This window comes from Oncorhynchus mykiss, chromosome 13, assembly GCF_013265735.2.
Source record: "Oncorhynchus mykiss isolate Arlee chromosome 13, USDA_OmykA_1.1, whole genome shotgun sequence".
Taxonomy (NCBI): domain Eukaryota; kingdom Metazoa; phylum Chordata; class Actinopteri; order Salmoniformes; family Salmonidae; genus Oncorhynchus; species Oncorhynchus mykiss.
In genome coordinates this window covers 26724839-26752709 of record NC_048577.1, presented here as the reverse complement: position 1 = coordinate 26752709, position 27871 = coordinate 26724839, and the positions used below count along the sequence as shown (strand labels likewise).

General features: G+C 39.4%; 1 protein-coding gene and 1 long non-coding RNA gene across 3 annotated transcripts; one reads left to right on the top strand and one right to left on the bottom strand.

Annotated features, from left to right (window-relative positions):
- Nucleotides 1–2: 2 nt before the first annotated feature.
- Nucleotides 3–27871, bottom strand: LOC110487360 (zinc finger protein 239-like). 2 transcript variants are annotated; one of them, XR_005035715.1, is made up of 3 exons: nucleotides 27453–27871; nucleotides 23905–25201; nucleotides 3–1503 (listed from the first exon to the last, which is right to left on the bottom strand). XR_005035715.1 is itself a non-coding variant. In XM_036942399.1 (2 exons), the coding sequence occupies exons 1-2, from the start codon at nucleotides 13374–13376 to the stop codon at nucleotides 665–667; spliced, it is 1167 nt and encodes a 388-aa protein (XP_036798294.1). In that variant the 5' UTR covers nucleotides 13377–13642; the 3' UTR covers nucleotides 3–664. The 2 variants fall into 2 exon arrangements, 1 of the variants encoding a protein (XP_036798294.1); XM_036942399.1 differs by lacking the exons at nucleotides 23905–25201; nucleotides 27453–27871 and adding an exon at nucleotides 13049–13642.
- On the top strand, nucleotides 17767–21275 carry LOC118938452. Its single transcript, XR_005035730.1, has 3 exons — nucleotides 17767–18001; nucleotides 19309–19421; nucleotides 20727–21275. It is a non-coding gene; the product is annotated as an uncharacterized LOC118938452 (long non-coding RNA).

Sequence of the window (27871 nt, the reverse complement as noted above, 5' to 3'; positions counted from 1 at the left end):
TCATGCTTCTTCAGTAGTGGAATAAAGATAATTAGCACTTGAATGTTGTCAATAAATACTGGAGGGATGTAGAATTGTTAATAAAATTGATTATAGACCAATTCATTACACTGCGTCCATGTGTATAGGCTGCAAGTACGTTGTTGTTGTTTTCAAGTAATTTAAAAAAAAACGACCCGAAAATACATCTTTTTAACTTTCACTTTCAACTATAACCGAACATATATTGGACGTTGGGCATAGTCTTTTCAACGTCTTTTGAATTACATTTTGCTAAGTGGGAATAGCGCAGTGTCAAAACACAGTTTTAACGTGTCCAAATCAATAACCAATATGTAGAAACAGTTTGGGATATATTGAAAACCTAAACATTTTGAAGTGTTGCATTTTGATTCAAGTGGGTCATCAACGTGGTAAGTGTAACAACTCTATTTTTGTTAGTCATATTTTGTTAAATCTCATAAATAGTACTCTTTCAATTCAGAGCAAATGTTTAGGGTTCTACATTGTGACATCATTAAAATACTGCAACTACAATGTTAAAACATTCTACATTTTGAGCTACTAAAATACTTCCACAATATTAAAAACATTATTTCATTGATATCATGAAACATGTATTTTCTGATGTTTAATCAGATATCTTTTACCAGATTATCTCTGGTCACAGATTTTTCTTCCCACATTGATTACAGCTATAAAGATTCTGTCCTGTGTGTGTTCTCTGGTGTTCTGTCAGACAGCCAGATGTACCGAAACTCTTCCCACATTGATCACAGCTATATGGTTTATCTCCTGTGTGTGTTCTCTGGTGTATAGTTAGATAGCTAAATCTGGTAAATCTCTTCCCACATTTATCACAGCCAAAATATCTCTCTACTGTGTGTGTTCTCTGATGTATAGTTAGATAGCTAGATCTGGCAAATCTTTTCCCACATTGAGCACAGATATAAGGTTTCTCTCCTGTGTGTGTTCTCTGGTGTATAGGTAGATAGCTAGATTTAGTAAAACTCTTCCCGCACTGATCACAGCTATAACGTTTCTCTCCTGTGTGTGTCCGCTGGTGTACTATCAGGCTGTTTAGCTGAGTAAAACTCTTTACACAGTGATTACAGGTATAAGATTTCTCTCCTGTGTGTGTTCTCTGGTGTATAGTTAGATAGCTAGATGTAGTAAATTTCTTCCCACATTGATCACAGCTATAAGGTTTCTCTCCTGTGTGTGTTCTCTGGTGTCTCTTCAGTTTACTAGAACTAACAAAACTCTTCCCACATTGAGTACAGCCAAAAGGTTTTTCTTCAGTGTGGATTCTTTGATGTATTTTAAGTTTTACTGAAGAGTTTAATATTTTCCCACAGTCAGAGCAGCAGTAAGATTCCTCTCCTGTGTGTACTCGCTGGTGTTTCTTGAGGAGTTCTGATCTGGAGAGACTTTTCTCTGCCTCATCAGCATCATGGTGTTGTTGAGGCTCCACAGAGGATCCACGATAGTCTTGTCTCTCTCCTGTGTGAACAAAGTCAGACAGGTGGTTAAAATGCCCACAACAGCAGAAATCCACTGTTTATTTGAGGTAAAAGGTGATGCACAGAGCATACCCATGAAGTTGTACAACAACTGACGTCTGGTAAATTGTATGACAATTGTATTGTTTTCCCTTGTTTCCACAGTTGTAACATCGATGATTGTAGACTAGAAATAAATAATAACCATGAAGTTGTACAACAATTGACATCTGTTAAATTATTTCACAATTAAGACAGTCAAGTTAGCAACAAGTCATATTTGATCTTGTTTTCACATTAGTGGTAACTAGAAATAAGTTCAAGTTGTTGAAATCCTAAGCAGTGTGCCAGACAACTTTTGGTCTCCAAAATAGGCCCCTTTCTGTGCACCACGAGGGCGATGCACACACAATTTGGTTGCAGAAACGCCTCCCTGCTAATGAGGAAACCGCTAGTTATGGATGTAGTATATCTGGTAATGAGGAAACCACTAGTTATGAATGTAGTATATCTGGTAGTGAGGAAACCACTAGTTATGGATGTAGTATATATATCTGGTAATGAGGAAACCACTAGTTATGGATGTAGTATATATATCTGGTAATGAGGAAACCACTAGTTATGGATGTAGTATATCTGCCAGGAGCCAAAATGGTGAGCGAAGATTTTAGTTTCCCACAATGTATTCTGAATATTACAGCACAAGATCAGGAGTGCTACTCAAGGAAACTCACATTAAGTTCTGTGTCTATTCACTAATTCACCACCGTGTGGGAAAACTCAGGCTGACAGCAAAAATAGCCTCCAGTTACAGGTTGCTTCTGAGTGCATTTCACATTACTTTGGATTATAAGTGTAAGGCCCACTTGAATGTCCTGCTTAATATAATCTTTGTGTTATTGTTGCAAATCAACTGCTTTATACTTTCTTTTTTTTTTTAAACACTTAAAATTATCTTTGGCTAGGTTTGCCATCAGCCTGACAATGAGGGTTTGTACACTAAGTGTTTAACATAACCTTTCCTAACAACAACATAGACCTACTGTAGGACCATTACTTCACCTAAGAACAATATAGACCTAGGACTATACAGTGGGGAGAACAAGTATTTGATCACTGCCGATTTTGCAGGTTTTCCTACTTACAAAGCATGTAGAGGTCAGTCATTTTTATCATAGGTACACTTCAACTGTGAGAGACGGAATCTAAAACAAAAATCCAGAAAATCCCATTGTATAATTTTTAAGTAATTAATTTGCATTTTATTGCATGACATACGTATTTGATCACCTAACAACCAGTAAGAATTCCGGCTCTCACAGACCTGTTAGTTTTTCTTTAAGAACCCCTCCTGTTCTCCACTCATTACCTGTATTAACTGCACCTGTTTGAACTCATTACCTGTATAAAAGACACCTGTTCACACACTCAATCAAACAGACTCCAACTTTTCCACAATGGCCAAGACCAGAGAGGGTGTAAGGACATCAGGGATAAAATTGTAGACCTGCACAAGGCTGGGATGGGCTACAGGACAATAGGCAAGCAGCTTGGTGAGAAGGCAACAACTGATGGCGCAATTATTAGAAAATGGAAGAAGTTCAAGATGACGGTCAATCACCCTCGGTCTGGGGCTCCATGCAAGATCTCACCTCGTGGGGCATCAATGGACATGAGGAAAGTGAGGGATCAGCCCAGAACTACACGGCAGGACCTGGTCAATGACCTGAAGAGAGCTGGGACCACAGTCTCAAAGAAAACCATTAGTAACACACTACGCCGTCATGGATTAAAATCCTGCAGCACACGCAAGGTCCCCCTGCTCAAGCCAGTGCATGTACAGGCCCGACTGAAGTTTGCCAATGACCATCTGGATGATCCAGAGGAGGAATGGGAGAAGGTCATGTGGTCTGATGAGACAAAAATATAGCTTTTTGGTCTAAACTCCACTCGCCGTGTTTGGAGGAAGAAGGATGAGTACAACCCCAAGAACACCATCCCAACCGTGAAGCATGGAGGTGGAAACATCATTCTTTGGGGATGCTTTTCTGCAAAGGGGACAGGACGACTGCACCGTTGCAGTCGTCCTGCAATATTGAGGGGAGGATGGATGGGGCCATGTATCGCGAGATCTTGGCCAACAACCTCCTTTCCTCAGTAAGAAAGAGCATTGAAGATGGGTCGTGGCTGGGTCTTCCAGCATGACAACGACCCCGAAACACACAGCCAGGGCAACTAAGGAGTGGCTCCGTAAGAAGCATCTCATGGTCCTGGAGTGGCCTAGCCAGTCTCCAGACCTGAACCCAATAGAAAATCTTTGGAGGGAGCTGAAAGTCCATATTGCCCAGCGACAGCCCCGAAACCTGAAGGTTCTGGAGAAGGTCTGTATGGAGGAGTGGGCCAAAATCCCTGCTGCAGTCTGTGCAAACCCGGTCCAGAACTACAGGAAACATATGATCTCTGTAATTGCATACAAAGGTTTCTGTACCAAATATTAAGTTCTGCTTTTCTGATGTATCAAATACTTATGTCATGCAATAAAATGCTAATGAATTACTTAAAAATCTTACAATGTGATTTTCTGGATTTTTTTGTTGTTTTAGATTCCATCTCTCACAGTTGAAGTGTACCTATGATAAAATTACAGACCTCTACATGCTTTGTAAGTGGGAAAACCTGCAAAATCGGCAGTGTATCAAATACTTGTTCTCTCCACTGTATATCATTTAATATTTCAGGTGAAACATGGAAACTAAAATGTCTTTGTCATGACATTTCATAACCTGATCACCAGATAATTTTGTCATTAATCCCACTAGACTACTCGGAGGAGATGATTGTGGACTACAGGAAAAGGAACACTGAGCACGGCCCCATTCTCATCGATGGGGCTGTAGTGGAGCAGGTTGAGAGCTTCCTTGGTGTCCACATTCCTTGGTGTCCACATCAACAACAAACTAGATTGGTCCAAACACACCAAGACAGTCGTGAAGAGGGCACGACAAAACCTATTCCCCCTCAGGAGACTGAAAAGATTTGTCATGGGTCCTGAGATCCTCAAAAGGTTCTACAGCTGCAACATTGAGAGCATGGTTGCATCACTACCTGGTACGGCAATTGCTCGGCCTCCGACCGCAAGGCACTTCAGAGGGTAGTGCGTACGGCCCAGTACATCACTGGGGCAAAGCTGCCTGCCATCCAGGACCTCTACACCAGGCGGTGTCAGAGGAAGGACCGAAAAAATGTCAAAGACCAAAGCCACCCCAGTCATAGACTGTTCTCTCTACTACCACAAAGCAAGCGGTACCGGAGTGCCAAGTCTAGGACAAAAAGGCTTCTAAACAGTTTTTACCCACAAGCCATAAGACTCCTGAACAGGTAACCAAATGGTTACACGGACTATTTGCAGTGTGCCCCCCCCAACCCCTCTTTTACGCTGCTGCTACTCTCTGTTTATCTTATATGCATAGTCAACTTAACGATACCTACATGTACATACTACCTCAATAAGCCTGACTAACAGGTGTCTGTATATAGCCTTGCTACTCTTTTTTCAAATGTCTTTCTACTGTTGTTTAATTTCTTTACTTACCTTTAACACACACACATTTTTTTGGGCACTATTGGTTAGAGCCTGTAAGTAAGCATTTCAATAAGGGTTCCAGTTGTTGTAGTCGGCACACGTGACAAATGAGCTTTGATTTGATTAATGTGTTGTCATTCTAAATGTCCTGAATAAAGGAAAATAGCTCTCTGTGTTGTACAATACCCTATCCATCAAGGAACAGTTCTCTACACATTATGAGGTAAGAATCTCTGTGTCCAAACAGACTAACGAGACGCTACTGTAAATCAAGCAGACAATAACACGTGATAAACATCAATTTGTTAGAGATGTTGGATCCAACATGGAGCACGGCATAACTGTCTTTACCAGAGCAATGAATGAAGAAGCACTTTGGTTGTTGTTGCAATATACAGAAAATCAGACAATGGTGTTCACTATTACTGTGAACAAAGAACTCATGCTGTAAATACGACAATCTCAATTCCATTAAAAAGGCAAAAAAAATACAAATAAAATGTTTTACAAGAACTCCATCATAGAAGTACATGTTGATCTAAGGGTGAAAGAGAAATAATGAAATCCACTTGAATTCCAATGTAACTTTCCAATCTTGCTTTTTTTGTGTGGGATTTGCCCTAAACAAATCCCACACAAAAAAAGCAAGCTTGGCAAGTGAGCCATGGCTTGGTATTCCTCAAAGAAGCAAGAAGAAATAAAAGAGAGCAACTGTAACAACTGTAAACTTTTTGGAGGAGGATATCAAGCGTGTTGAGGAAATGAGTGGACTGTACTCGCCAGTGAGTCAACATCATGTGACTGGAATTCAGAAAATGACTTCCTGGATCAGCTGATGATAGTTGATTATGTGACTATAACTAAATAGCTACAGTATAAAGAATTATGTGTAATTATTGAAGAACTGTGTTAATGACAGTATCCATTTGGGTGTTGTCAAGAAATTTAAGGTGACTCTCGGTTAGAACCATTGGATTTAGCAAACTCTGAAATTATTTAGGATTTCTGGAAAACTGTTTTCCCAGCATAACATAAGGAGACACTAACTGATACGTAGTTAGAGAGCATTTCAGAGATCTGAATACAAAAAACTGTCTCACAGCATGATCCAGTATTTAAGTTGAAGTTCATCATATGACAAGCTTAATGTTATGACTATAACTATTGTTCCCTGAAGGAGAGAAACTAGGTTCAACATACTATTAAATCCGTGCCTCACTGGAAGCCCCGCCTTCCACAGGTGATGAGCGTGAGGACCCAGGAAGGGGCCTGGCCAAACAGGTGTTGTAACTCGTTTCCCTCCTTCAGGGAAGAGTAATTATAATCAAAGTTACAATCCCTTTCAGTCGGTCAACTTCGGTACAACATACTATTGGGAAATACAATCATTCCCATGCCGACCCAAACGGATACTAACTCAAACGACCCATGGCAGACCACCCAGACCTTACCCCGCAGGATGCGTCAGTTTTGTTAATTTATTCATTGTCTTTGGTTTGAAAAACTCCTCTTAATGTTAAGGCCTGCGCGTAAATGTAGGTCTATAAAATGTGCCCATTTGGGGATGACTGATAGTATTTCTGATTGTCTTAACGCACCACCACTAATGAGTTGTGGAGCTTCTCAAAGTCATTTTTTCTTCACCTGAAACACCAAGTAACCAAAGTCTTACTAAAATCAATTGGCGAATGACAATAGTTCCTCAAAGTATTTGTAAAATATTTCCAGCTCTCACTCTTTATAACCACTCGACATGAAATGGAAAAATGTAATGCTCTGATCCAGTGGAAATGTCATAAAATACCTGATTACTTCTTATCCCTTACACAAATAGCCAACAGCTGTGTCTGTCCCAAACTCTGGTGCAGGAAACTGAGAGCCCAGAATATTTTATACAATGTGGCTATCACGTTTTGGACAGACCTAGGTGAAAGTTGATACACTGTTTAAAGTTCTATGTAGACAGGCCATGCACAGCCAATGTGATTTATTTTTATCTGGATATTTTCTAGATGTTTTTATTTGTTGGCTTTATGTAGAATATTTTTACATAGTTGGCAATGGCAATAAAAGTTATTTAGATTTGTATAATTTTCATTTAAATTTATATAGATTAATCACAGATAATGATTTTGAGATAAAGACTATTATAATTATTATTACTATCATAAATTAAATGAAACTGTTCCAGTAAAATGTGAATATGAAAATCATAACTGGCTCCAGATCAGTAGAAATGGTCAGATAGATTGGCACCAAATGGAAAAGGTTGCCGACTGCCGTTGTAGCCTATTACTGGAAACTTCAGGATTATAATGTCAGAATTTACGAAGGCCAGCAGCAGCGGGAGGAGGAAGAGTTTTTTCCTTATGGTTAGGCGATCTTGATCTCTGGTTCCCTCAAGTCATTTGTGTGTCTCAATTATTTAATGAAACGGGGGATTCCTATGTTGATGATGTAAAGAACATTTGCTGCTCTGTGGTGTGTAATAAAGAGCAACCAGACGCTGCACGCATTTATGAAATTGCTTATTCCAGTTACTAATAAGCATGCACCCATTAAGAAAATGACTAAAAGCTGTTAAATCCCAGTGGATTGATGAGGAATTGAAAAATGGTATGGTTGAGAAGGATGAGGGAAAAGGAATGGCAAATAAGTCTGGCTGTACAACCGATTGGCAAATGTCCTGCAAATTGAGAAATCATGTGACTAAACTGAATAAAAAAGAAAACAACTACACAATGAAACAAAGATAAATGACAAAGAATGTTGGTAAAATCTTTGGAGAATCTTACATACAATTTTGGGAAATATTTAACTGAAACAGATGGCTCATTCATCACAAAGCCCACTACTTTTATGATTTTTTCATTGGCAAGATTAGCAAACTTAGGCATGACATACCAGCAGCAAACGCTGACACTACACATCCAAGTATATTTGACCAACTTATGAAAGACAAGTATTGTAATTTAAAATTCCATAAAGTCAATGTGGAAAAGGTGAAAAAATAAATTGTTGTCTATCAACAATGACAAGCCACCGGGGTCTGACAATCTAGATGGAAAATTACTGAGGATAATAGCGGACTATATTGCCACTCCTATTTTCTGTATCTTTAATTTAAGCCTAGTAGAGAGCGTGTGCCCTCAGGCCTGGAGGGAAGCTAAAGTCATTGGACATGCGCTATGCTCTGCATAGTTAGCTCCAAGTAAAATGTTCCACTTATTCAGCCATTATGTGACAAAAAACAAGCTACATATGGACAGTGCCAAAATAAACTGACTCTGGAAATGACAAAGCGCCTCGTAACCTTGCTGGAAATGGGACAAACGGACCCCTTCTGTGGTATATTTGTAATCAAATCTAATTCCCAGGATCGGGGTTCAAATGAACCACAGAGACTGTGTGGGATAATAACATGGCCGTGTCCAACCCTGCTTGTTCCCTCGACTCCACTACCAACCACCAATCTCCAACAGGGCCCTTAACCTGTATCACTAGACACTTCATAGTGAGCTATAGGTAGGAATCAGCAATGAATCCCAATAATGAGCAACCTATGGGAGGGGTACCCCTTTGTGGACAAATCTCTCAACGTTTACTGCTACCCTGGGGAGATTGATATACCCCTTGAACATCGGCTCCAACCCTCATCAGATGTGGCAGGGCTTGTAAACTATTACAGACTACAAAGGGAAGCACAGCCGATAGCTGCCCAGTGACATGAGCCTACCAGATGAGCTAAATTACTTTCCTCAAAGCGAGCATAGAAGTAACACTGAGCTCATCACTAAGCTAAGTACTAAACACTGAGCAAACCCCCATTCTCATCGAAGGGGTTGTAGTGGAGCAGTTGAAAGCTTCAAGTTCCTTGGTATCCACATCCTTGGTGTCCACATTATAGGCTTAGTTAACTGGTGAACTATTGAAATCATGGAAACATAATGACGATTCTAATTCTAGATTTGGAATAGAATGTGCAGCACCTTGAATATACTGTTGTTTGACTACCAATTAATAAACCAGGGAGGAATTACCGACAGAGTAGGAGCATGGTGGAGACATCCAAGAGAGGGAAATCAGGAAGGGAAATGACAGCAAGTAGTGCAGACGAAAGGGTTAACAAGTTGGTAAAACAACATATGTGCTGGAATGAGAACAATATAGATGGAATTATAATATAGACGCTACTTCGAGAACACAAACTCTCACATCTTTCACAGCACAGAGCGAGGGAGATCAGGGGATGACTGGAGGAGCAATGGAGGAAGCATTGTGGGATTCTCTTGGCGCGAGTACAGTTGTTGAGACTGCATGGAGGATGGTGAAGAACAGTCACTTTAACTCTACCTACATGTACATATTACTTCAACTCTGTACAGTTGTTGAGACTGAGTGGACGATGGTGAAGAACAGTGGCGTGAAAAGGGCTAAAGTTGGTAATGAACAGCAGTTTAGGGTCGGAGTGGGAATCAGCAGCAAGGATGTTAATTTGGGTGACCTGTTAACGGTTTCAAAGATGGTGAAGGATGAATTGGGTAAAGTGGAATCAGTTCGAGTGACCAGGAGTGGTATGATGCTGATTTCGTATGTCAACAGCACAAAAGGAGAAAGCTGTATGTGGTTTAGGTTAAACATTTCAGGTAGACGCACGTTGATTAAAATGAATGATAGACGGAAGGTTTTACTGTGGTTTTGTGAAGTGGTTTTTCCATCTTATGTAAAACCTGGGTAAGTGAGATATACAGGAGCCGCTGCAGTGCTACAATTGTAAAAGGTTTGGACACGTGGCAAGTGTTTGCCGAAGGAATAAATATGTCGTAGTCAGATGAAGCATGTTGTAATTGTGATGGGAATCACGCTCCCGAGTTCCCAGAGTGCCCTGTACGAATGAAGGATGTCACAGTAGCTAGGATGATCAGGCCCATCCAGCGGGTGTCCTATGTGTAGGCAGTGAAATCGCTGAAGGAGTGAGGAGAGAGGAGAAGGTAGTGGATGTCCCAAAGTCTGTAGTGAAGCCATGCAGGAGAAGGTAGTGGATGTCCCACAGTCTGTAGTGAAGCCATGCAGGAGAAGGATCCCAACACACTAATAGTGAAGGTGGACTTTGTTGTGTTTATAGCTCAAGTGAGAAATTGCACTAGTCAAACTGTTTATTTTTTATTATATATTTTAATTAGTATGATTTGTTCTTTCCCCCCAAAAAATGTTTTGGGGGTGTTTTTTACAACCCTGTACAGAAGGTGGCAGCAATACACCTGATGAGTGTAGTCTGACAATAAACCTCAGAGAAGATGACCTGGTAGGAACAAAAGTGTTGGTCAGTGTTTCCAGGTGACCCTAATTAGATGTTACATTACATGCTTTCTTACTTCATGTAGCCAGCTAGCTAGCCAACATATTCATACTTGGCCTATTCCAAGCATGCTTATCTAGGCCTACAACAGCACTGGTACCAGGCAGTATTAGCTAGCTATGTTTGCACTGACATTTAATTCACTTAACCCGCTAACTAGCGATTAGCAGCTAACATTATTTTAGCAACACCTTGCTAAGAAAATACAAAATTGCCAGAATATTATACAATGACTTATCAACAGCTCTAACAATTTGACCCCAACAGGAAATCTACACTGACAGTTATAGAAAGACCCATTTACTATATAACCATTGATTCTTGAATATAACTTATAAATGCCTCAAATGTTTTACCCCATCAGAAACCAAAACATAAGCTCGTATAACGCCACTGTTTGTAAACTAATACTATATGGCTGAGTAGGGTCGATCCAAGAGTTCTGACCTCACAATGACAGTAAAGCACCCAAGCTAACTGGCTAACGTTGGATAGTTTGCTAGACACAAATGAGAGAACCTCACTCTGACCATTTTACTTTCCCTAGCAGAGCTGGTTAGGCTGTTTCGTGTTATCCAGAGTGTTGATGACTAACTGGGCTGCTGGCAACAATTTAATTTGAGCTTTTTCTACCTACGTTTACTGACACCTGGACATATTCAATGGGTGTTGAGCGCTAGTAAATTCATTATTCTGAGCTCTGGTACACTCAGACGAGAAATCGGACTAGAGAGCCAGAGCGAATTTACAAACGCCCTCGAATGAACCATGTCCATTGAGAACGCACCGGACCCCTTGGCTAAGAATGACGTGAATAATCAGGTCAATAAACGTTGGGTAGTTAGTTAGAATGTAGTTAGAATACTGGCAAGTTTGATGTATAAGTAGCCAACTAACGTTAGTTAGCTAGCTGACATACCGGTACATACGGCTGTAAAGATATGCTATGCGTTTTGTAAGGATAGTGTAGTTAACATAACGTGTAACGTAACTTATTTGAAGAAGTCATTACATTAATCAACATTTTCTTAAAATTTGTCATAATTATTTAAAGCAGTTCATTTGTATCCGCTCTCTCGTCGGACTTGAGCTGCATATTTTCCACCATTTTCTTAAAATCTGAAAATGTTTGAAGCCACGCCCATTTCCTGAAGAATTGCATTTTGGGCCCTAAAAACACAGAAAGTGTCCTCTGCATGTAAACTTTGTATTTTGGTAACTGTAGTATAACATCCAGAAACTTTTGGCATACTAACTACATCGTACTATGACCAAAGCTCTAACCACTAGGCTACCTGCCGCCTTAATAAGCATACATACTCAATTCACGTCACAAATAGTACGGTTAGTATGAGTATTCAAACACAGCTCAGGTCTCTGGGCTGCCATTTTGTTTCTGTTTAAAAACTAGGTTGCCCCTTTAAAAAAGCCACACAACAATCAACCAACCAATCTGCAGTTCAAACAATAACAAAGCTGTAATTCCACCACTGTTTTGGTAATAAGATGATGATGGGGCTGGAGAAATGTAACTACTCTCAAATTCATAGATACAAGGACTGACCATCCATGATATCAACATAGTTTTAACCATGTTGAGGCTATACAGTGTTGATTTACATTGTTTCTAAACATTGGAGTAAAAAAGCTTATTTTGGGTTCTGATGGGGTACAACAGTTGAACTAAGCTCATGGGGCATGTGTTATATTCTTCAATAATCAATGCCTATAAATAAATAATTTAAATGTAGCAGTTGCTATTTCCCATTTAACACCACACGTCAGTCCCACAACTGCCTCTGTTTTTAAGACAGTACTTACTAGTGTTAATCAGGGCCCGGTTTCCCAAAACCATCTTACGGCTAAGTTCACTGTTAGAACAATTGGATGCCTTAAGATGCGTTTGGGAAACTGGGCCCAGATATCCAGTTCCCTCCTCCTTTTTTGATGTGACAGTCATCTCCCCCTCCTCCTCTTTCACTCCAAAAACTGCATCCTCCTCTCTCTGCCTCCTCTTCTTTTACTGTAACATCCTCCTACTCTTTCACTCTGAACACGTCGTTTCATTGAAAGAAGAGGAAGACTTTCTCTTCTTCTATCACTGTAACAGCCTCCTTTTCCTCAATACCTTCTTTCTCCGTCCAGCAGACCTCTTCTTTAGCAAGAAGAGAGTAGCTTAGTGACCTCATGGTCAGAGATGTTAGCTAGCTAGGCTAGTTCTAACTTAACCAGCACGCTTGCTGACTGATAACAGAAAAAAATATTATATTTGGGGTTCTGATAAGCTCATGAGGCATTTATAAGTGAATTATTCAAGAAACAGATGGGCACATATCATTCATGTATACGTCCCAAAATGGATGTAACAACTGCTGATTGCCCCTTTAAGACTACATATTGGGCTAATCTAATGGGAGATAGAGGACTACAGTATTTCAGGCATTGTCATTGGATGCATTTGATCAATTTTTAACGTTTTGTTGATGGTCCACTATTGATGTTCTACACGTTACAGTGTAGCTTCAGCCATTCCTACAGAACAACATTAAAGTGTAGAACCCCTTTACTGCATATTGGTTCAACGACTGCAGAGACAGTACTTACTGGTGTTAACTAGATCTCCAACCTCCTCTCCTTCCTCCAATGTGACAGTCATCTCCTCCTCCTCCTCTGTCACTCCAAAAACTGCACCCTCTTTCTCTTCCTCCTCTTCTTTTACTGTAACATCCTCCTCCTCTTTCACTCTGAACGCGTCTTCCTCTTCTTTCACTGAAACGTCTTTCTCTTCTTCTTTCACAGTAACAGCCTCACCCTCTGCTTGTTTTTCTATTGTAACATCCTTCTCTTCCTCCTCCTCTTTCACAATACCTTCTTTCTCCGTCCAGCAGACCTCCTCTTCTTTATCAGGAGGAGAGTAGTTTAGTGAACTCATGTTCGGGGATGTTAGCTAGTTAGCATTAGCGACTAGCCTAGTCCTAAACTAATTTAGCAAACCAGCTAGCTGACGAACAACGTAAATATATAATTAAATGGGCCAACAAGTACATACGACAGAAGTGTGTTGAATACACAGCGACTAATATACACCAAAACAGTGTAAAGAGCGTGAATGTTGTAGCTATGTTTGCTAGAAAGCTACCGAGGTGTCTGACTAGCTGTTGTTGGAGCGTCCCGTCCACTAGATTATTCGTCACACTGGCAGCGTCGCCTGAACCTAGAAGACGCACATCGCCATCTGCTGACTGGAGTGGGCAACGCAGTATAATGAAATGTTTATTTTATTTCCTGACAAAAAGGGGTATTTTTTTAAAAATGTATTTAATTAAATAATATTATATTGATACGTCCAAAGGAAAGCATTTGTTGATTGATTAGTGAAGATTTGTAATGAATGACAATTTAAACTTTACATCTAATGTTGCATTTAAGGCAATGTCATATTCATTCAGTCAAACAAACGCTCTGCCGCCAAGTTTAACACTGATCTATGTTCTATGAAAGCTGCTGGGAGCAAACTGCAGAATAGCTAGAGGAAAACAAAGCTAACTGTGCATCCCCAGGTATATCACCAGACTGCATACAAACCTAACTGAATCCCCAGGCCCTGGTATATCATCAGACTGCATACAAACCTAACTGCATCCCTAGGCCCTGGTATATCAACAGACTGCATACAAAGAGGCACTGAACACAAATTATACTTTACCAATCTCATTGCAAATGGTGACGGGAACCCCATAATTAAATTTTCTCTATTAAAGAAATTAGTTCAACCACTCGCTAGCTCCTCCTTTACCCACTCCATTGAATAAAGTAAAAATGTTCATGCATTTTTCAAATCCCCAAATCTGAAATAAAGAGCATTTACTTCACTGTACAATCTACCCCCTGATTCAGACCTGTCCCACTGCTTCACACTGAGCCTCCCAGCTGCAGTTTCACTGTACAATCTACCCCTTTATTCAGACATGCCCCTCTGCTTCACACTGAGCCTCCCAGCTGCAGTTTCACCACATTCTCATTGACAACCCCAACATCTGTCTCTGAAATGGTCCATAATATGAGGTCAACTACCTGCCCCTTGGACCCTGTTCCCACAGGACTCATACATCACAAAACACTTTCTTAATTCAGGCACTGTGCCTAATTCCCTTAAAACTGCCTCCATCAAACCAACCTTGAGAAAATCTGCATGGACCCTTCTAGTCTGGCTAGACACAACTACCTCTCTACCAACAATCTACATGAACCCTTCCAGTCTGGCTGTATACAACTACAGAACTACCTCTCTACCAACAATCTGCATGAACCCTTCCAGTCTGGCTTTATACAACTACAGAACTACCTCTCTACCAACAATCTACATGAACTACTATACTATGATGGTCTCCACACCTTGTTATTGTACTAGCTCCACTGCTATACTTTGATGTTCTCCACACCTTGTTATTGTACTAGGTCCACTAGTAGTACCACTACTATACTATGATGGTCTCCACACCTTGTTATTGTACTAGCTCCACTACTATGATGGTCTTCACACCTTGTTATTGTACTAGTTCCACTACTATACTATGATGGTCTCCGCACCTTGTTATTGTACTAGTACCACTACTAGTACAACTACTATACTATGATGGTCTCCACACCTTGTTATTGTACTAGCTCCACTACTATGATGGTCTTCACACCTTGTTATTGTACTAGCTCCACTACTATACTATGATGGTCTCCACAACTTATTGTACTAGTTCCACTACTATACTATAGGTCCACTAGTAGTACCACTACTATACTATGATGGTCTCCACACCTTGTTATTGTACTAGTACCACTACTAGCTCCACTACTATACTATGATGGTCTTCACACCTTGTTATTGTACTAGTACCACTACAATACTATGATGATCTCCACCTTGTTATTGTACTAGCTCCACTACTTTACCATGATGGTCTCCACACCTTGATATTGTACTAGTACCACTACTACACTACGATGGTCTCCACACCTTGTTATTGTACTAGCTCCACTACTAGTACCACTACTATTCTATGATGGTCTCCACACCTTGTTATTGTACTAGCTCCACTACTATACTATGATGGTCTCCAACACGTTGTTGTACTAGCTCCATTACTATACTATGATGGGCTCCACACCATGTTATTGTACTAGCTCCACTACTATACTATGATGGTCTCCACACCTCGTATTTGTACTAGCTCCACTACTATACTATGATGGTCTCCACACCTTGTTATTGTACTAGGCCCACTAGTAGTTCCACTACTATACCATGATGGTCTCCAAACCTTGTTATTGCACTAGTACCACTACTAGTACGACTACTATACTATGATGGTCTCCACACCTTGTTATTGTACTAGTACCACTACTAGCTACACTACTATACTATGATGATCTCCACCTTGTTATTATACTAGCTCCACTACTTTACCATGATGGTCTCCACACCTTGTTATTTTACTAGGTCCACTAGTAGTACCACTACTATACTATGATGGTCTCCACACCTTGTTATTGTACTAGTACCACTACTATGATGGTCTCCACACCTTGTTATAGTACTAGTAGCACTACTATAATATGATGGTCTCCACACCTTGTTATTTTACTAGTTCCACTACTAGCTACACTACTATACTATGATGATCTCCACCTTGTTATTATACTAGCTCCACTACTTTACCATGATGGTCTCCACACCTTGTTATTTTACTAGGTCCACTAGTAGTACCACTACTATACTATGATGGTCTCCACACCTTGTTATTGTACTAGTACCACTACTATGATGGTCTCCACACCTTGTTATAGTACTAGTAGCACTACTATAATATGATGGTCTCCACACCTTGTTATTGTACTAGCTCCAAAACTAGTACCACTACTATACTATGATGGTCTCCACACCTTTTTTAATGTACTATTACCACTACTATACTGTGATGGTCTCCACACCTTGTTATTGTACTAGCTCCACTACTACACTATTATTGTCTCCACCCCTTTGTTTTTGTACTAGTACCACTACTATACTATGATGGTCATCACACCTTGTTATTGTACTAGTACCACTACGAGTTCCACTACTATACTGTGATGGTCTCCACACCTTGTTATTGTACTAGCTCCACTACTACACTATTATTGTCTCCACCCCTTTGTTTTTGTACTAGTACCACTACTATACTATGATGGTCTCCACACCTTGTTATTGTACTAGCTCCACTACTATACTTTGATGGTCTTCAAACCTTGTTATTGTACTTGTACCACTACTAGCTCCACTACTATATTATGATGCTCTCCACACCTTGTTATTGTACTAGTACGACTACTATACTATGATGGTCTCCACACCTTGTTATTGTACTAGTTCCACTACTATACTATGATGGTCTCCACACCTTGTTATTTTACTAGTTCCACTACTATACTATGATGATCTCCACCTTGTTATTGTACTAACTAGCTATTACAATAACAAGGTGTGGAGACCATCATAGTATAGTAGTGGTACTACTAGTGGACCTAGTAAAATAACAAGGTGTCGAGACCATCATAGTATAGTAGTGGTAATACTAGTGGACCTAGTAAAATAACAAGGTGTGGAGACCATCATAGTATAGTAGTGGAACTAGTACAATAACAAGGTGTAGAGACCACCATAGTATAGTAGTGGTATTAGTACAATAACAAGGTGAAGAGACCATCATAGTATAGTAGTGGTACTACTAGTGGACCTATAGTATAGTAGTGGTACTAGTACAATAACAAGGTTTGAAGACCATCAAAGTACAGTAGTGGTACTACTAGTGGACCTATAGCATAGTAGAGGAACTAGTACAATAAGTTGTGGAGACCATAACAGTATAGTACTGGTACTAGTACAATAACAAAGGGGTGGAGACCATCATAGTATAGTAGTCGTACTAGTAGTGGTACTAGTACAATAACAAGGTGCGGAGACCATCATAGTATAGTAGTGGAACTAGTACAATAACAAGGTGTGGAGACCATCATAGTATAGTAGTCATACTAGTACAATAACAAGGTGTGAAGACCATCAAAGTATAGTAGTGGAGCTAGTAGTGGTACAAGTACAATAACAAGGTTTAAAGACCATCAAAGTACAGTAGTGGAGCTAGTAGTGGTACTAGTACAATAACAAGGTGTGGAAACCATTATAGTATAGTAGTGGAACTCGTAAAATAACAAGGTGTGGAGACCCTCATAGTATAGTAGTGGAACTAGTACAATAACAAGGTGTGGAGACCATCATAGTATAGTAGTCATACTAGTATAATAGGTAGTAGGTATAGTAGTGGAGCTAGTAGTGGTACTAGTACAATAACAAGGTTTGAAGACCATCAAAGTACAGTAGTGGAGCTAGTAGTGGTACTAGTACAATAACAAGGTGTGAAGACCATCATAGTAGTGGAGCTAGTAGTGGTACAAGTACAATAACAAGGTTTGAAGACCATCAAAGTACAGTAGTGGAGCTAGTAGTGGTACTAGTACAATAACAAGGTGTGGAGACCATCATAGTATAGTAGTGGAACTAGTACAATAAGGTGTGGAGACCATCATAGTATAGTAGTGGAACTAGTACAAAAACAAGGTGTGGAGACCATCATATTATAGTAGTGGTACTAGTACTTTAACAAGGTGTGGAGACCATCATATTATAGTAGTGGTACTAGTACAATAACAAGGTGTGAAGACCATCAAAGTATAGTAGTGGAGCTAGTAGTGGTACTAGTACAATAACAAGGTGTGGAGTCCATCATAGTTTAGTAGTGGTACTACTAGTGGACCTACTACAATAACAAGGTGTGGAGACCAAAGTATAGCAGTGGAGCTAGTACAATAACAAGGTGTGGAGACCATCATAGTATAATAGTGGAGCTAGTACAATAACAAGGTGTGGAGACCATTACAGTATAGTAGTGGAACAAGTAAAATAACAAGGTGTGGAGACCATCATAGTATAGTAGTGGAACTAGTACAATAACAAGGTGTGGAGACCATTATAGTATAGTAGTGGAACAAGTAAAATAACAAGTTGTGGAGACCGTCATAGTATAGTAGTGGAACTAGTACAATAACAAGGTGTGGAGACCATCATATTATAGTAGTGGTACTAGTACTTTAACAAGGTGTGGAGACCATCATAGTATAGTAGTGGTCCTACTAGTGGACCTAGTAAATTAACAAGGTGTGGAGACCATCATAGTATACTAGTGGAACTAGTACAATAACAAGGTGTAGAGACAATCATAGTATAGTAGCGGTACTAGTACAATAACAAGGTGTGGAGACCATCATAGTACAGTAGTGGTACAAGTACAATAACAAGGTGTGGAGACCATCATAGTATAGTAATGGAGCTAGTAGTGGTACTAGTACAATAACAAGGTTCCACACCTAGACCATCATAGTATAGTAGTGGTACTACTAGTGGACCTAGTACAATAACAAGGTGTGGAGACCATCATAGTATAGTAGTGGTACTAGTACAATCACAAAGGGGTGGAGACCATAATAGTATAGTAGTGGAGCTTAGTAGTGGAGCTAGTACAATAACAAGGTGTGGAGAACATCATAGTTGAGTAGTGGTACTACTAGTGGACCTAGTAAAATAACAAGGTGTGGAGACCATCATAGTATAGTAGTGGTATTACTACAATAACAAGGTGTGAAGACCATCATAGTATAGTAGTGGTACTAGTACAATAACAAGGTGTAGAGACCATCATAGTATAGTAGTGGTATTACTACAATAACAAGGTGTGAAGACCATCATAGTATAGTAGTGGTACTAGTACAATAACAAGGTGTGAAGACCATCATAGTAGTGGAGCTAGTAGTGGTACAAGTACAATAACAAGGTTTGAAGACCATCAAAGTACAGTAGTGGAGCTAGTAGTGGTACTAGTACAATAACAAGGTGTGGAGACCATCATAGTATAGTAGTGGAACTAGTACAATAAGGTGTGGAGACCATCATAGTATAGTAGTGGAACTAGTACTTTAACAAGGTGTGGAGACCATCATATTATAGTAGTGGTACTAGTACAATAACAAGGTGTGAAGACCATCAAAGTATAGTAGTGGAGCTAGTAGTGGTACTAGTACAATAACAAGGTGTGGAGTCCATCATAGTTTAGTAGTGGTACTACTAGTGGACCTACTACAATAACAAGGTGTGGAGACCAAAGTATAGCAGTGGAGCTAGTACAATAACAAGGTGTGGAGACCATCATAGTATAGTAGTGGAGCTAGTACAATAACAAGGTGTGGAGACCATTACAGTATAGTAGTGGAACAAGTAAAATAACAAGGTGGAGACCATCATAGTATAGTAGTGGAACTAGTACAATAACAAGGTGTGGAGACCATTATAGTATAGTAGTGGAACAAGTAAAATAACAAGTTGTGGAGACCGTCATAGTATAGTAGTGGAACTAGTACAATAACAAGGTGTGGAGACCATCATAGTATAGTAGTGGAACTAGTACAAAAACAAGGTGTGGAGACCATCATATTATAGTAGTGGTACTAGTACTTTAACAAGGTGTGGAGACCATCATAGTATAGTAGTGGTCCTACTAGTGGACCTAGTAAATTAACAAGGTGTGGAGACCATCATAGTATACTAGTGGAACTAGTACAATAACAAGGTGTAGAGACAATCATAGTATAGTAGCGGTACTAGTACAATAACAAGGTGTGGAGACCATCATAGTACAGTAGTGGTACAAGTACAATAACAAGGTGTGGAGACCATCATAGTATAGTAATGGAGCTAGTAGTGGTACTAGTACAATAACAAGGTTCCACACCTAGACCATCATAGTATAGTAGTGGTACTACTAGTGGACCTAGTACAATAACAAGGTGTGGAGACCATCATAGTATAGTAGTGGTACTAGTACAATCACAAAGGGGTGGAGACCATAATAGTATAGTAGTGGAGCTTAGTAGTGGAGCTAGTACAATAACAAGGTGTGGAGAACATCATAGTTGAGTAGTGGTACTACTAGTGGACCTAGTAAAATAACAAGGTGTGGAGACCATCATAGTATAGTAGTGGTATTACTACAATAACAAGGTGTGAAGACCATCATAGTATAGTAGTGGTACTAGTACAATAACAAGGTGTAGAGACCATCATAGTATAGTAGTGGTATTACTACAATAACAAGGTGTGAAGACCATCATAGTATAGTAGTGGTACTAGTACAATAACAAGGTGTGAAGACCATCATAGTAGTGGAGCTAGTAGTGGTATTAGTACAATAACAAGGTGTGGAGACCATCATAGTATAGTAGTGGTACTACTAGTGGACCTAGTAAAATAACAAGGTGTGGAGACCATCATAGTATAGTAGTGGTACTAGTACAATAACAAGGTGTAGAGACCATCATAGTATAGTAGTGGAACTAGTACAATAAGGTGTGAAGACCATCATAGTATAGTAGTGGTACTACTAGTGGACCTAGTAAAATAACAAGGTGTGGAGACCATCATAGTATAGTAGTGGTACTAGTACAATAACAAGGTGTAGAGACCATCATAGTATAGTAGTGGTACTAGTACAATAACAAGGTGTGGAGACCATCATAGTATCGTAGTGGTACTACTAGTGGACCTAGTAAAATAACAAGGTGTGGAGACCATCATAGTATAGTAGTGGTACTAGTACAATAACAAGGTGTGGAGACCATCATAGTATAGTAGTGGTATGAGTACAATAACAAGGTGTGGAGACCATAATAGTCTAGTAGTGGTACTAGTACAATAACATCAAAGTTGGATCAGCCTGTAGTGTGGTTTTCCACTTTAATTTTGAGTGTGACTCAAAATCCAGACCTCCATGGGTTGTTAAATTTGATTTCCATTGATAATTTGTGTGATTTTGTTGTCAGCATATTCAACTATGTAAAGAAAAAAGTATTCAATAAGAATATTTCCTTCATTCAGATCTAGGATGTGTTATTTTAGTGTTCCCTTTTTTTTCTGAGCAGTGTATACACTTTTTTTAAATGTCATGAAAAGCACTATACAAAGTAAGTGTATTATTTATTATGGTCTGACATGTCTGCAGAAGTGTTGCAATTTGGTAATGTGTTTTGTTTGGTAAATTGTTTACATTTGTGGTGCCAGTAAATAAATGAATTATTTAAATCAATATTGTCAATATTGTTATTAAAATATTTTTTTATAATGGAGGCAGGGTGAACAGCAAGTTAAAAAAAATTAAACCCAAAAGGTTATTTGAGGAACCATGATTAATGGTTCTTCAAAGAACTTATAGGGGTTCCCCCACAGTTTCAATTTGAAGAACCCTAAAGGATACTCCAGGAACCTTTACTTTTTAGAGTGTATATAGATAAAAGTCACCTTGTCCGAGAGACATCTACATAGTTATACACATCCCAATTAGGGATGACTATTTTGGGATTAAGTAGCAGCCACAACAAACAGACCTGATATCGCCCATGATTCGACATCATGCTGACTGGGTATGACCAAAGTTATTCTACACTTTGTAGTACAGTGCCTTGCGAAAGTATTCGGCCCCCTTGAACTTTGCGACCTTTTGCCACATTTCAGGCTTCAAACATAACGATATACAACTATTTTTTTGTGAAGAATCAACAACAAGTGGGACACAATCATGAAGTGGAACGACATTTATTGGATATTTCAAACTTTTTTAACAAATCAAAAACTGAAAAATTGGGCGTGCAAAATTATTCAGCCCCTTTACTTTCAGTGCAGCAAACTCTCTCCAGAAGTTCAGTGAGGATCTCTGAATGATCCAATGTTGACCTAAATGACTAATGATGATAAAAACAATCCACCTGTGTGTAATCAAGTCTCTGTATAAATGCACCTGCCCTGTGATAGTCTCAGAGGTCCGTTAAAAGCGCAGAGAGCATCATGAAGAACAAGGAACACACCAGGCAGGTCCGAGATACTGTTGTGAAGACGTTTAAAGCCGGATATGGATACAAAAAGATTTCCCAAGCTTTAAACATCCCAAGGAGCACCGTGCAAGCGATAATATTGAAATGGTAGGAGTATCAGACCACTGCAAATCTACCAAGACCTGGCCGTCCCTCTAAACTTTCAGCTCATACAAGGAGAAGACTAATCAGAGATGCAGCCAAGAGGCCCATGATCACTCTGGATGAACTGCAGAGATCTACAGCTGAGGTGGGAGACTCTGTCCATAGGCCAACAATCAGTCGTATATTGCACAAATCTGGCCTTTATGGAAGAGTGGCAAGAAGAGAGCCATTTCTTAAAGATATCCATAAAAAGTGTTGTTTAAAGTTTGCCACAAGGCTGTTGTCGACGTGTGCAGAGGGTCCCTGGTTCGAGGAGAGGGACGGAAGCTATACTGTTACAATAGCAACTCCTCTCATGACCCCCCCCCCCCCCCCCCCTCCGAATTTTCAGGACTTAAGGGCAGTTTTATTTCAAATGTAGTACCCAGACGGAGAACAACCAGTAAGCGTTTTATAGTTTCATCCTTAGGGTAACTTACCTTAAAGTGGACACACTCCCATCAGTTTCTGAGACAACTGCCCAGACTTTGTAGACTGTTTAATAATGCTTAAACCTCATCTTTATCAAATTATCCATTAAAGATACCAACTCAAAACCTACATTGGTCTTCATATGGGTTGTTTAAATTGTATATAACTATATTCCCAGTATTACTTCATCAAATCTCTAGTAATCGATTATACACATACAGTTCATATTTTGATATTTTCACAGAATCCATATAAACCGTAAGAAATTCTCAGGTACTCACGACAACCATTCCATTTGCTTTTTCAAGGACTCTCCATAGCTACGAAACAGCTCTCCAAACATACTCCCAGCAGAACCAAAATAAACTTTTGTTTCCCGGACAATGACCATGGGATCCCCAACAGTTCTCTAACCTCCCAGAGACCACTGGAAAATCAAGCCTCCCAGGAACAATAGACCTTCCGCTGCTTTCTAAAATATCGTCCCGCTTATTATCCAAATTTCAATCATCTGATTAAGCATATTTCTATATATGTTACTATCCAAACTTCAGATTAAGACTAATTTCCACAGTCACGCAACTCTCATAACACAGTCACACAATGCTATTCACAAACATACCAAAGCAATTAGTTGTTTTTCAACAATATTTTAACCTGCAGAAATATTTTCACATTTCTATCTCATGATTAGTTCCTAGGATAATGCAACTGATACATTTACATCTTTTAATACTTCTAAAATGGGGTACAGGTTTAAAACAAGTACATTTTAAAAATAATTACAGATATCTGACTCCGAGCCTACACCTCCACACAGGAATACATACTCAGAGCCTATGAGGCTTTTCTAAAACCTACACTTTGCATGTTTCACTCACCTCTTTCTTTTTAAAAAACTAGGTTCGAGCTGTGGTATCCACTCAGATCAAAGGTGGGTTCATCTGCTCCATTGCCGAAGTGTGGTCTCCCTGAGATCCCAAGTTAGAGGGATCTCTCGTGCACCATTTAGCCATGTCGTCAGTCACCAAGTCAAGATTCACGCCCCATCGCCAAATGTGGTTGTTGATTTCTTTCATATCAAATGAGGTGACAAACGTATCACACAAGTCAGAGTTATACTTAAACTAAATCTTTATTCGCTTAATAATAAGGGAGCAGGTCAAGACAACGAACCTGGACCAGGTCATGTGAAACACTTTCCCACTAACGAGATGGACAAGCCAGCACAGGTGTAACACATACTGACTAACGAGGTGACACCAATCAGTGCACCCTACGTGCTAACGAGCTATAAGTGGCAATACTTCACTTAATGGTGAGGCATGGAATAATAAAACATGTATATTTTGTCAGGCTGAATGTTTGAAATATGAGTAGGTGATTTGAGTTATGCTTCTTCAGTAGTGGAATAAAGACAATTAGCATTTGAACGTTGTCAAGAAATACTGGAGTGATGTCAGATTGTTAATAAAATTGATTATAGACCAATTTATTATACTGCTTTCATGTGTGTATATACACAAACATCTGCAACAATTATAATATTACATGTATTTTTTAAACAAGCAGCTTTTTCAACTTGTAGAAAACAGCTAGCTACATTTTGAAGTGCTGCATTTTGATTAAAGTGGGTCACCAACACAATAAGTGTAACACAGCTCTTTTCTTGTTACTCACTTTTTGTTAAATAACACTCTTAATTCAGAGCCTGGATTTTTCGCCTGGGGCTAATATCCATATCATGTTGAAATCAATTCATAAGGGGGAAAACGTTTAGGCTTCTACATTGTGAAATCATTAAAATACTCCTGCTACAATGTTAGCACATTCTAAATTGTGACATTAATTCATTGAAATCATGAAACAACTCCTTCATGTATGTATTTTCTAATATTTGATCAGAGATCTTTTATCAGGTTATCTCTGGTCACAGCTATAAGGTTTCTCTCCTATGTGTGTTCTCAGGTGTACTGTCAGACCGCTAGATGTAGTAAAACTCCTCCCACATTGACCACAGCTATAAGATTTCTCTCCTCTGTTTTTTCTCTGATGATTTTTAATGCCTGAGGAGGTGAATCTCTTCCCACAGTCAGAGCAGCAGCGAGTTCTCTTCCCTGTGGATCTCTGCAGGTGTTTGAGGTGTTTTGATCTGGAGAGAATAGTTCCGTCTCTCTCCTGTGTGAAGAACAAAGTCAGATGATTAAAGGCCCACAACAGCGGAAAACCACTGTAAAAGAAAGGTGAGGCCAAGAGAGTTGCCATGATGTTGGACAACAATTGATGTCTGTAATGAATGTTACAATTATTTGGCAATTATCTTAAAATGAGCAAGAAGTCATATTTGCCTTGTTTTCACATTAGTAGTAACATTGATGAGTGTAGACTAACGAGCTAGACGTGCTAAAGTCCAACCTCAAAACATAAATGGAAAGACCAAAGCCTGTAACACCTTCCCCCTTTAGACAACAAATATTTCCTACATTTTTGTTGGACATGTTTGCCCCCCCCCCCCCCCCCCCCCCCCCCCCCTATCCATATTTTGGGATGTCTGATTGTATTTACGCACCACCACTAATGATTTGTGGGGCTTCTCAAAGTCTTACTAAAATCAATTGGCGAATGACAGTAGTTCCTCAAAGTATTTGTAAAATATTTCCAGCTCTCACTCTTGATAACCACTCGACATGAAAGGGAAAAATGTAATGCTCTGATCCAGTGGAAAGGTCATAAAATACCTGATTACTTCTTATCCCTTTCACAAATAGCCTACAGCTGTGTCTGTCCCAAACTCACTGGCGAGGGAAACTCAATCGCAGACTATTTTGTATAAAGTTTCGGACCAACAGGTGATAGAACTTGAAACATTGTATCAACTATGAAAACAGGCCAAAAGCAGCCAATGTGATATATTTTTATCTGGATATTTTCCAGCGGTTTTTGTTTGTTGGCTTTATGTAGGCTATTTTTACATAGTTGGCAATGGCAATAAAAGTTATTTCGATTTGTATAATTTTCCTTTAGATTTAGAATGTAGATTAATCATAGAAAATGATTGAGATACAAAGACTTATAATTATTAATATTATCAATTAAATGAAACTGTTCCAGTAAAATGTGAATATGAAAATCATAACTGGCACCAGATCAGTAGAAATGGTCAGATAGATTGGCACCAAATGGAAAAGGTTGCCAACTGCTGTTGTAGCCTATTACTGAAAACTTCAGGAGCATAATGTCAGAATTTACGAAGGCCAGCAGCAGCCGGAGGAGGAAGAGTTTTTTTTCTTATGGTTAGGCGATCTTGATCTCCGGTTCCCTTGAGTCATTTGTGAGTCTCAATTATTTAATAAAACGGTTGATTCCTATGTTGATGATGTAAAGAATATTTGCTGCTTTGTGGTGTGTAATGAGGAGCAACCAGACACTGCACACATTTGTGAAATTGCTTATTCTAGTTACTAATAAGCATGCACCCATTAAGAAAATGACTGTAAAAACTGTTCAATCACAGTGGATTGATGAGGAATTTAAAAATGGTATGTTTGAGAGGGATGAGGGAAAAGGAATGGCAAATACGTCTGGCTGTACAACCGATTGGCAAATGTCCTGCAAATTGAGAAATCATGTGACTAACCTGAATAAAAAAGAAAAAAACAACACAATGAAACAAAGATAAAGAATGATAGTAAAACGCTTTGGAGAACCTTACATACAATTCTGGGGAAAAAAATAACTGAATCAGATGGCTCATTAATCAAAGCCCACTATTTTTATTATTTTTTTCATTGGCAAGATTAGCAAATTTAGGCATGACATACCAGCAACAAACTCTGACAAACACATCCAAGTATATCTGACCAAATTATGAAAGACAAGCAATGTAATTTAGAATTCCGTAAAGTCAGTGTGGAAGAGGTGAAAAAAATTATTGTTGTCTATCAACAATGACAAGCCACCGGGGTCTGAAAATCTAGATGGAAAATTAATGAGGATAATAGAGGACAATATTGGCACTCCTATTTTCCGTATCTTTAATTTAAGCCTACTAGAGAGCGTGTGACCTCAGGCTTGGAGGGAAGCTAAAGTCATTCGACAGCGCTATGCTCTGCATAGTTAGCTCCAGGTAAAATGTTGCACTTATTTAGCCATTCTGTGACCAAAAACAAGCTACATATGGACAGTACCAAAATAAACTGACTCTGGAAATGACAAAGCGCCTCGTAACCTAGCTGGAAATGGGACAGCTCGTAAAATGGGGCCATCTCATAAGCTCGTATAACGCCACTGTTTGTAAACTAATACTATATGGCTGAGCAGTTGGGTCAATCCAAGATTTCTGACCTCACAATGACGGTAAAGCACCCATGCTAACTGGCTAACGTTGGATAGCTTGCTAGACACAAATCAGAGAAAACCTCACTCTTACCATTTTACTTGCCCTAGCAGAGTTGGTTAGGCTGTTTTCATGTTATCCAGTGTAAGCATGAGCACTTAGCTGTGTTCGTTATAACCAGGCCTTTTGCTATAACATATTAACTTCAGCATATTAACTTCATCTGTCTACCAAGTATTACTCAATAGGAAACAGCACTCAATAACGCTGACACAAGCAGACTGATGTCTCCACTCACAGCACATAAACAGGAACTGGCCCAACCACAATGCCTTAGTCTCAGTATCGGCCAACGGCTGGCTATGTGAAAACAGGAACTACACATACATTAAGACACACAAACTCATTGCACACATATGCTGGACAAGATTATAACTTATCTAGGACACACACACACACACACACCCACCCTGGACTCAAGAAAACAACAAGGACATTGAGCAACGGCTAAA